Here is an 11,679-nt window from a genome sequence, read left to right on the forward strand (position 1 = left end):
GGGAAGGTCAGAAATGACACAAGGACCAAGTGATTAGATTTTGGCAGTGATGCGGCTTATAGTCTGGATCCATCGATTTGTTAAAGATTTCTGTATCATTGCGAGATAGCGGCACGACGTCACTGTAACCATGACAACAAGTGTCAGTTATGTCAGCTGCCTGCCGACAATCACATGATTACGATTCTACTAGAAATCTACCGCCGTGGACTTATCTATTAGAAATGATACAAGCAACAATTGCTTAAATTATGGGGGTGTTTCTGAGTCTCATCAATTCCGACTGCCCGTTACATATGTAGGTCACATGATTCAGTATCCGTACATAACGTACACATGCATAGCACATGCCTGTGCTCAGCGTGAGGTCATTGTGTTTGTGGGTACATCTATGTTAAATGGCCACATTCTATGTTGCCGTGATTTCTGACATGAATTTTTTCAAGATTTCATCTGTCGGAAATGATACGACTGAGCAGCCTTGGTGGAGTACTGCGCTCACTGAGTGCTTTTCTTGTTTTTAATGGGTTCAGAGGATTAATAACCAACCAGGATTGCTCTCTAAACTTAACCAAATCTATTTTAAAAATTCATTCATCTTTCAGCTGCTCCTCAGTAATTTTAACAGCAGTAACATCATCTAAATGATCACTCAAACTGCTAATTCCAAGGGTGGGAGTGCACCTTATTTAGCATGAATGAGTTGTTCAATGTGATGCAGAGTCTCTGGTGCCTTCCTACCTTCCCGTTGAGCCACTGACTCAGCTCAAAGCGTTTCATATCAAACCAAATGTCCTGCAGTGCCCTTGTTTTTGTCAGCACGCTCCGGCTTTTGGATGCTTTGCACTTTGCATTTGCATTGTTTAGGGAAACGGGATTCACTGCTTCAGAACAATGTGATAAGCCTGGATAAATATTTGAATCGCTGATTGAATAATCCAGTTCGCACAAAGCAAAATCATGTGCTTAGTTTTATTGTTCTTGTTCCGTATAAAGAGAATATTGGAGGTGGCTGCCTTAATGTTTTATATAACACACCAAAGCATTTGATATCAACCATGGAGAAGGTACCGTCTGTTGGCTCCTCTCATATCCAGCATCGTATATTCGATGTATTTGCTTTCAGAGACGAGTTGAGCATCGTTTTGAATTTTCTCTCTCTCTAGATCGTCTTCTACGAGGACAGGAACTTCCAGGGTCGATTCTACGAGTGCGAAAATGACTCCAGCGACCTGCACACGTACTTCAGCCGCTGCAACTCCATCAGGGTGGAGGGAGGATTCTGGGTGGTCTACGAGAGACCCAACTACATGGGCTACCAGTACGTCCTGAGCCGAGGAGAGTATCCCGACTACCAGTACTGGCTGGGCATCAACGACGCCATCAGGTCCTGTCGCGTTATTAGGAATGTAAGTTAAGAGTCCGCCGTTTTAGCCCCACTATTTTACTAAACGTTTGGATTTTCAGTGCTTTCCTTTTTCTCCTTCCAAGTTTGCTTAATTTAGTAGTCTTTCTTTAACCAGGAGAAATTCCACTGAGATTATTTTTCAAGGGAGTCCAAGACAGGCAGTGGCAAAACACAAGATAAAAGTTAAATTTACAAGCAAGTTATGAAGAACAAGTGGTGAAGATGGCCTCGAGAACTCACAGATTGGATTTAAAGGCGCTCCATGAGATGAACTCGCTTAGTTTCTGGAACATCTTCTATGCAAAAGGTGCAAAATGACACAGTTCAGTCGGGACGTATGGGACTGATAGCACGAGAGAGTGAAGATTTTATTCCACTGGCACATTCAAGAAGCTTCAATTCTGCAGGATTAGAACCCTAACCCTAACCTCAACCCTAAACCCCAGCCTTAACCCTAAACCCAACCCTAACCTTAACCCAGACCTTTAAGTGAACTTACTGATCACACCCAAAGTATCAATAAAAAATCTTTTTCAGCATAGTTCCTTTCTCTCTTCCAGGTGGGGAACTCTTGGAGGATGAAGGTTTGGGAGAGGCCCAACTTCGAGGGCCAGTCGATGGAGGTGGCGGACAACATGCCCGCCTTCCAGGAGCGCTGGCACAGCCGAGACGTCCACTCCTGCAAGGTGTTCGAGGGCGCCTGGGTCTTCTACGAGCACCCCAACTACAGGGGGCGCCAGTACCTGCTGGAGAGGGGCGAGTACCGGCGCTACTCCGAGTGGGGCGGCATGCAGCCCGGGGTCGGGTCCATCCGCCGGGTCAAGGACCACTAGCCCTGACGTGTAAAACTGGGTGACATCTTGAACAATAAAATCATGATACCAAATATCGCCTTGCTGCCTTTTTAAAAATTAAATTCTTTTGATTCCATATGTATTCTGCATTAGCTCTCTTTCATTTTTCTTCACCATTGGTTCATTATAAAGTCCTGTAGCTATGTAGAAACAGAACAACCATGAAGACGGAAAGAGAACTCAGAGATGGCTTAATTAATTTAATATGTTTTAGAATAATTGAAAGAAACCACCTAAATCTGTGCCAACACTTTCCAATTGTTGTTCCAGATGTTACCAACATCGGTGACTCCTAATGCTATAGATATTTTACGACCAACGTTGTTTATTTGTTCGTGTAAACAGAAGAAGGTGCTGAACTTTGAAGCAACAACGGCTTCACGGTTATAGCGAGGAGCTCAGAGTTATTTGTATTTTACTGCAAATGGTTTATTTTTGCCAAAGCGTGAAATGAGACACGTAGAATAAAGTGGTTCCATTGAAATATGACAGTTTTTGAGCTTTTTCTTGATCTGGATGGAACCAGACGTCGCAAACGATGAGTTCAAGGACCAGTGAAAAGTTGGAAATCAGACATTTCTTTGTGTTTTTGTTGTGGTTCAGAGGGTTCAAGCGAAGCATATCTGATGAACCGTCAAACTGAAATAAAACTTTAAATACGTTTTAATGCAATGATGATTATAAAGAGTATTAGTTAAGTTGTACAGGGAGTGACACCGAAATTATTACATGATTTTTACAATTCATTAATAAAACAAACGTTGCCTACATGCTCACACTTCCTGGCCCAAGAGAAAAGAATGACTTTGTTTCTGTGTTTTCTCTAAGAGCAAAACAATCGAAATATATGCACAGAGACGTTGGAGATGAACAGCATGTTTCAGCCTTTCATTGTCCACATAAACATGTTGTCAACCAGGGATGTCAAACATGTGGCCAGAGGGCCAAAAGCGGCCCTCCAGAGGGTCCAATCCGGCCCGACTTTATGAAGTGTAAGAATTCCACAGAAGACATTAACTGCAGATTGTGAATTAGTAAAACTGTAATTTCAAGTTCATGACCAGTCGTTTTAAAAAATAAAGTAAAATACTAGATGGTTCATTGTTCTTTTGTCACTTTGTGCCTCATTTTTGTAATATTTTATCTTTTTTTGTCTGATTTTTGTCGTTTGTCTCATGTTTTTGTCATTTGTTTCTCATTTTTCTCATTTTGTGTTTCGCTTTATTTGTTGTTTTGTGTGTCGTTTTGGGGTTATTTTTGTCTCGCTTGTGTTGTGTGTCTGTTTTTTTGGTGTTTTGTTTCTCGCTTTTGTCATTTTTTTGTCTCGTTTGTCCATTTTGTTGTCGCTTTGTAACTTTTTTGGCAAATTTTTTGTGTAATTAGTCTCATTTTGTACCTCATTTCTTGTAATATTTTGTCTTGTTTTTGTTGTTTTTCTGACTTTTATCATTTTGATCATCAAGTAAAATGCGATATTCAGTTCCAGATGTCTAACTTTTTTTTTCTTTGTAGACACTCTGATCTGGAAGTTCTAATGTGTAAATGATAAACTGAGGCCTAATGTTGCTGAAATTGAATTTATTTTTCTTAAGAAATTTCAGGTTGTTCATAATGTTTGCTCACAAGATAATTCCTTAAATGTGAACATTTTCAGAATGTACTTTTTTGCACTAAATGAAAGGCGTCATTTGGAGTTCTGGCTATGTGTCGGTCATTATGTCGTGATTTTACCAGTCACTGGAGATCAAATTGGGCTGAAAGTGGAACTAACCTGAAGAAAAATGAGTTTGACACGCCTGATGTTAACTGTACACGTGACAATAAAAACAAGTGAGAATGGCTTTATTCATCCCACAAAGTTTAAAGTTTTATACTAAAATATGACAAAGAGAAAACACCAGCAGACCAGCGTATACGATATTTATGTTAAGAAGGTTTTCAGTAGTGTTTTGAAAGAAGACACTCACAGTCTGGGATCTTCTGGAAGGAGTTTCCACAGTTTGGAGCCAAAATTCAATCGTCAAAACTCAATCCATCAATCAAAATGATTAAAAACCTTTACATCCGTGAGAAAAGCACAACAAGAAAGCAATGATGCCAGATTAGAGAGCACTACCGACCCAAATGAAGAAGCGATTTTAAAAAACTGACACTTTTTCTAGAGGCTTTCAGTCCAGATTTCTGCATCGACGCATATGAAGGCCGTGCGCTAAAACAATTGCAGAATCAGCTAATGGAGCGCTCATTTGAATGACAATAATTCCCCTGGCGATGCATTTCATCTGCCTTTATATAAAAGTGGAGCAACGGGGACGCAGAGCAAATGAGGGGCTTTTTTTTCCATAGAGTGAGGAGGAACACCAGGTGATTATGGAGCACGCATGGAGGGTAAGAGCGGCAAAAACACAACACAACACAGCACAGCAACACCGTGAGGGTCGAGCTAACGTCACGTCTGGTGCAGTTAGCCTCAGTCAGGAACTAGGTGTGGAAAAGCAGGATTCTTGTCAAGACGAGTCGATTGGTCAAACATTTAAAGATAGATGCTGCCCTTTAAAAGTGAAATCTATGATTTTATGGGTTTTTTCAGTTTAATTTTATCATATTTTTTTGCCCCTTTAGTTTTCAAATTGTCAATAAAACTGCATAAATGGACTGGATTTAGGTTCGTTTCTCAGGAACAGCAATGGTTTTGTTTAATTCTACAAAAATGGCAGAAACCAAAAACATCCCAACAAATATTGCTAATATCTCATTATTAACTCAATTATTAGTGCAATAATGTTTTTTACTCCTCACCAATTAGTACAATGAGGATAATTCGTTCGTTTTTTTTTTAAAAAAAAATGCATGTTAAAGCTTTTTTTTTTTACATATAAAATACAGTCGTTTTACATGACGGTGTTTTTTAATTGAATTATTTTACATTTTGATTTTTTTTAATGGAGTGATGCTGATTAATTTACACCTTTTTTTATTTAGGGTGGGTTTCCAAATATGTAAAAATATTTTTTATATTTTTTAATCTTTTTTATTTCATTGTAAAATGTATCAGTTTGACCCGCAACATAACAGGATGGTTAAAAGAAAAAAAATCTACAATTTGATGGTGTTTTTCATTTTAATTTAGCATTTTTTCCCCCTTGCTTTCCAAAATGACTGTGAATTTACATGTCTGATGTAAAATAACATTAAAAACCTGCAACTGAATAACCATAAAATGACATTTGCAAACTTATTTTTAAAATTCACCAACATGTTTGTGTAAATGTGACTTTGGCAAGCATTGTTGATATTTTTGTAAATCAGAAGAAAAAAAATCTTGCAGAAATTTGCCCTCAAGTGGATGAAAATCCAAACTTTAAATTATTTTGTGAGGCTGTCTTTGGCTTACTGATGAATACTTTTTGGCAACTGGGGACCAAAAATGTAAAAATAACAGAAGAGCATTGAATAAAAATACCAGAATTTTCAGTGGTTACAAAACAATTTCAACTTTTTAAGCTACTAAATATACTACTGTGTGTGTATATATGTAGAAAACGTAATATTGCAGGTAATGTCTTCTTCTTTACACATGTAATTGTTCTTCATTGAGAATTTAAAACATGATCTCACGTACATTATGGCGAGAAAATGTTTTTCTTTTGTTTCGTTTTAGGTTGTTGTTGTTTTTTGTGCCCCTGCTGCCAAACATTTCCAGTTTTTACATTTTCGGCATCACGGTGCCAGTGAAACCTCCGCTGAAGTTTAAAACTGAAAGCTCGTTTCGCCACTAGAGGGCAACAAAACACTTGAAATTTGTGGGCGACGTTCATCTTGAGCGGTGACAGTCCGATCATTTTGTAATTAACGCTGAATTCCATCAGCTTTAGTTGGGTTTTTTTTACCCAATTTTTTTTTTTTTTAGCAGTGATGAGATTTTTTCCGCCACATAAATTGCTTCAAGCAGGGAGAACATGGTGGTATGAATGGTAAAATTACCAACCAGACCTGCTCCCAATTTGCAATAAACTGCACTACTGTTCAAAAGTTTGGGGTCACCCAGACAATTTCATGTTTTCCATGAAAACTTTTAAGTAATGAAAGTGCTTCTTTGGGGTTCAGAGTGTTGATAATAACACCACACTGACATAATCCCTACATGCTGTTGTAGCAGTGGTTACTACTACTTTTACCACAATGGGATTTTATATAATAGGGACTCGTAGGACATGTAGCTCTGAATTATTGCGCCGCCTGTGTTGACTATGTCACGCTTACAAATTCATCAGGAAACTTGTAAAGTGTGTCATTTGGATGTGTGTTGAGCATGTAAACCAACATTTAAACCACTATGAACACGAGTTCCCGTTTCCCACCAATGAGTCCACGTCAACGTTTCATCTGGATGTTGAAAAACCGAGACCTTGCCTGGTCAAACTTTCCTCACATTAAATCATGATGATGCCACCGCCATGCTCCTTGAATAGGAGCACAAAAAGTTTCATAGAGGTCCAAACATACACTGCTGTTCAGAAGTTGGGGTCACCCAGACAATTTCATGTCTTCCATGAAATCTCACACTATTATTCATCAAATGAGTTGCAAAATGATTAGAAAATATAGTCAAAACATTGACAACAACATGATTAGCTAATACAATATTCCAATACTACTGCATTAGTTACAGCTGCTCTTAATGAGGTAAAGTTGACCTACACTACTGTTCAAAAGTTTGGGGTCACTCAAACAATTTTATGTTTTCCATGGAAACTCAAATTTTCATTGCTAACATAATTGCCCAACATCATTGGCTAACACAATGTAGCATTTGAACACAGGCTGCTGGAAATGTTCCTCTGTAGCCCTATGGAGATATTCTCAGCCGTTTCCAGCTAGAACAGTCATTTACCACATTAACAATGATTCATTTCATGTTGTCTTCATTGGAATAAACTGATTTTCTTTCAAAATAAGGGCATTTCCAAGCGTCTCCAAACTTTTGAACACTAGTGTACATGCATCCTTTATTATAGACGCAGTAATGCTATGTTGCGTGATGTTTCTTGGTTCCCCTCCCGGTTGGCCTTTCTGCAGATCTTCTTTTATGAAGACAAGAACTTCCAGGGTCGGTACTATGAATGCAACAGCGACTGTCCTGAGCTCAGCTCCCACTTCAGCCGCTGCAACTCCATCCGGGTGGAGGGCGGCGCCTGGGTGATCTACGAGAGGCCCCAGTACATGGGCTACCAGTACGTCCTGATGCGAGGGGACTACCCCAACTACCAGAGCTGGAACGGCTTCAACGACACCATCCGCTCCTGTCGCCTTATCAGATATGTAAGTCGAGGCCAGACGCCAAACTGTTTTCAAGCTGTGGCTGGAAACGGCTTATTAAACACCAAGTGTGAAGACGTGCTGGTTTCTTTCTCATTCAAATACCATTTTTCATTTCACCCAGTAACAGCAAAGTAACTGTGGGTGATGTTTTTGTATTTACAGTCCACAATATGCACTATAAAGTCCTGCAGCTCTGTCATAATAGTAGTGGAAAGAACTCTACTTCTGTGCAGTAAGACAGTTATAACGTCATAAATTATTGCATTATGTGAGTTGTAAAGGTGTTTGCAGTGCTGAAAAATAAGTTCTGTCAGTAGAGCGACACGTCACTGATGCGTAGTTTAAAGAAAGCTTCTGTTTTACGGGTTCGGTCTTGTGTCCATGCTGTGGTTTTAAAGATAACTTGACGAGTTGAGGTGATCCGTCTTCCAGAATGTCCTCACATTCTGGAGATGTTGTGTTTCCATTAGCAGAGGAATCAGCTAGCTTAGCTCTTTGTGAAATGACGTCCAAAGCTGGCATGCTAACTCGTGTCTTTGTGGTTGACTGTTGAAGCCATCCAGCAGGCACAGGATCCGCATCTACGAACGTCCAGACTTCAGCGGCCAGATGTTAGAGTTCAGCGACGATCAGCCCAACCTGCTGGAGCGCTGGCGCTACCGGGACGTCTACTCGGCTCACGTCCAGGACGGCTTCTGGGTCTTCTACGAGCATCCGAACTACAGGGGGCGCCAGTACCTGCTGGAGAAGGGCGAGTACCGGCGGCACTCAGAGTGGGGCGCTCTTCATCCGTCTGTCGGCTCCATTAGACGGGTCGTGGACTTTTAGACCAGGCCTTGACCTGACTCCCTTTCCTCACCTCCCTCTCTCCGGCTAAATGTCCCACAAATAAATCCACACATGCAGACAAACTGCAGCTGAATGGGTGTGACTTTATTTCCTGTGGTTGCAAAAAAAACATACAAGACAAGGTTTGTTCGGCTTCTTTGTTCCCCTTCCTGCCTTAAAATGTGAATTAACTGCAGATGAGTAGTTCAAAATCCAGTCTCAGGAGTGGTGAAAGAGTAAAACCAGGAGGTAAATTCAATCAACTCCAGAAAGCAAGTTCAAGAAACTCAAAAAAGTGAAGTTGAATGAGCTAACCACATGGATAACACTTACAGATGGACTTGTGTTTGGAGTTTCTTCTTCATTTAACTTTGAGGACTTGCCGCTGAAGCCATTTTGAGGCTGGTATCACTACTTAGATCAGTTATTATTCTGTGACTAAACTTATCGAGAATATTATGATTGGAAACAACCAGAACCTGATTTAACAAAAAAGCACAGCAACTTTCCAGACTTCTAGCAATCCATCCTGGGAAGTCTGTTCATCCAAACATTTCCTTGATTATTTTTATGTTTTGTTGTACATTTTATTCTCCATCATGGGGGAGTTTGGTTCCTCTCTGACCACCGATGGTTGCGGTCGTCACCAACGCCTGGTGGTCGGCGGTAAAACCTCCAAACAAAAAGGCAGAAAAATGGATGATTCAGTGGGATGCCAGCAGCTATTGTTGCTGTCAGAGACGGCAGAGCGGTTCAACAAAAACCACCCAGCAGCTGGTGCACAACAACAACAACACTGCGTAGATTTGTCTATTAAATATGGACAGAAAAATAACAGACAAGATGAAGGATCCGGTTTTTATTATTTAATTTAACTTCACCCAACCTGAACTGATACTTTTCTCTATTTTTTTTTATTAATGGCAATTGATCATCTACTCGTGATTTATAGGTTTACTCTCTAAACTCATTTCTCACTGCATTATAAAGTCCTGTTCCTCTATGGAAAAAAAAAAAAAAAAAAAAAATCACTTGTTATTTTTCACGACTTATATTTTTACTTTCTCTCTGTGATGTGTGAACACTGCCTGCAGTTCAGCCAAAAAGTCACAGATTTATTTTATTTATTATTTTAGGACTGTTGGTGACAGCTCAGTCAATAGCAGCCTCACAGTTGCACAGAAGAGAGCGGAATTTTTATTTTTTTACAGAATCTAGCTAGGAGAAGAGAAGTTTTTGGGGCATTTTGGACAAGTTTTCATTATTTCAGAGAGGTTTTGGGACATATTGGACAGGTTTCTATTATTTTAAAGAGGTTTTGGGGCATTTTGGACAACTTTTTGGGCATTTTAGGTAGGTTTTGATTATTTTAAAGAGGTCTGGGGGCACTTTGGACAGGTTTTCATTATTTTAGAGAAGTTTTGGGACATTATGGAAAAGTTTTGTGACATATTGGACAGGTTTCTATTATTTTAGAGAAGTTTTGGGGTATTTTGGACAAGTTTTTGGGCATTTATTATAGGCTTCCAATATTTTAAAGATGTTTTGGGACATTTTGAGCAAGTTTTGGGGCATTTTGAACAGATTTCTATTGTTTTAGAGAAGTTTTGGGGCATTTTAGACAGGTTTCTAATATTTTAGAGAAGTTTGGGGCGTTTTGAGCAGCTATTGGGGCATTTTGGACAGGTTTTCACCATTTTAGACATGTTTTAGGCCCTTTTGGACATGTTTACATAAGATGTTTTGGGGCATTTTAGAGGAGTTTTCATTATTTCAGAGAAGTTTTGGGACATTTTGGACAAGTTTGGGGCATTTTGGCAGGTATACATTATTTGAGAAGTCTTGAGACATTCTGAATAAGATTTGGGACATTTTGGGCAAGTTTACATAGGCTGTTTGGAGGCATTTTAGATAGACAGGTTTTCACTATTTTAGAGAAGTCTTGAGACATTCTGAATAAGATTTGGGACATTTTGGGCAAGTTTACATAGGCTGTTTGGAGGCATTTTAGATGGACAGGTTTTCACTATTTTAGAGGAGTCTTGAGACATTCTGAGCAAGTTTTGGGACATTTTGGATAGGTTTTGATCATTTTAGAGGTTTGGGGGCACTTTGGACAGGTTCCCATTATTTTAGAGAAGTTTTGGGGCATTTTGGAAAAGTTTTGGGACATATTGGACAGGTTTCTATTATTTTAGAGACGTTTTGGAACATTTTGGACAACTTTTTGGGCATTTTGGATGGGTTTTGATCATTTTAGAGAGGTTTGGGGCACTTTGGACAGGTTCCCATTATTTTAGAGAGGTTTTGGGGCATTTTGAGCAAGTTTTTGGACATATTGGACAGGTTTCTATTATTTTAGAGAAGTTTTGGAACATTTTGGACAACTTTTTGGGCATTTTGGATGGGTTTTGATCATTTTAGAGAGGTTTGGGGGCACTTTGGACAGGTTCCCAATATTTTAGAGAGGTTTTGGGGCATTTTGAGCAAGTTTTTGGACATTTTAGACAGGACAGATTTTCATTATTTTATAGAAAGTTTGAGGCAATTTTGAGGCAGTTAAGGAAACCTTTTGGTATTTGTATTGAATAAGCTGAGGATTCTCTCTGATCTTTGGGTTCATATCGTAGTTGGATGAAGGTCACATTAATATGGAGGTAACTAGTCTGCTTAGTTTCATCAGAAGAGACGATATCTAACCGTGACCGGAGCAGAGAGTCCTGGAATGTCTTCCTTCTATAGCGTCTTCCTGTCTGATCTGAGAAAAGGGAAAGAGTTATTTTTCCTCCACAGAAACAACAGCGAGGAAAACATAAAAATCAAACAAACTGCCACACAGTTGCAGCTTATAAACCTTTTGAGAGGAGTGCAATATCTGAGAAGTCATTCAGCAGTGAGGACAGACCTGACCCAGACATAGGAGCCCCCTGGTGGTCTCAGAGGGGCATTACAAGTGAGAGGTTTCATGCTTCAGTGGCAAAACTACGCATGGAAAGCACGTAGTGATGTGTGTTATTTATATTAGTCACTGCATTGTGTCCCATATTTAAGAAGTGGAGAGTCTTTAAGCTTTCTGCAGTGATAATTTGGGGATATTGAGTCACTACTGTTAGTAAAATCTGTCTCACATCAACATTTCTGCCTTTTTTTTCTTGGATTAAAACCATCAGAGTGAGTAGATCTGCAGTGAGGAGCAGAAATAAAATAAAACGGCTTGATCAGAAGCTGCAGTGTGTATTTTCCTGTGTTTGTTGATCTGCCAGAATG

At 39.5% G+C, this 11,679-nt stretch overlaps 2 protein-coding genes across 2 annotated transcripts; both read left to right on the top strand.

Moving 5' to 3' along the window:
* The first annotated feature begins 983 nt into the window (after nucleotides 1-983).
* On the top strand, nucleotides 984-2,340 carry LOC110968780 (gamma-crystallin S-1-like). Its single transcript, XM_022218749.2, has 3 exons — nucleotides 984-1,067; nucleotides 1,167-1,409; nucleotides 1,969-2,340. The coding sequence occupies exons 1-3, from the start codon at nucleotides 1,059-1,061 to the stop codon at nucleotides 2,239-2,241; spliced, it is 525 nt and encodes a 174-aa protein (XP_022074441.1). The 5' UTR covers nucleotides 984-1,058; the 3' UTR covers nucleotides 2,242-2,340.
* A 2,253-nt stretch (nucleotides 2,341-4,593) lies between these two features.
* On the top strand, nucleotides 4,594-8,495 carry LOC110968783 (gamma-crystallin M2-like). Its single transcript, XM_022218753.2, has 3 exons — nucleotides 4,594-4,650; nucleotides 7,342-7,584; nucleotides 8,140-8,495. Exons 1-3 carry the CDS (start codon nucleotides 4,633-4,635, stop codon nucleotides 8,410-8,412), a joined length of 534 nt encoding a protein of 177 aa, XP_022074445.2. The 5' UTR covers nucleotides 4,594-4,632; the 3' UTR covers nucleotides 8,413-8,495.
* The last annotated feature ends 3,184 nt before the right edge of the window (nucleotides 8,496-11,679 follow it).

Source organism: Acanthochromis polyacanthus, chromosome 22 (assembly GCF_021347895.1).
Source record: "Acanthochromis polyacanthus isolate Apoly-LR-REF ecotype Palm Island chromosome 22, KAUST_Apoly_ChrSc, whole genome shotgun sequence".
Lineage (NCBI taxonomy): Eukaryota > Metazoa > Chordata > Actinopteri > Pomacentridae > Acanthochromis > Acanthochromis polyacanthus.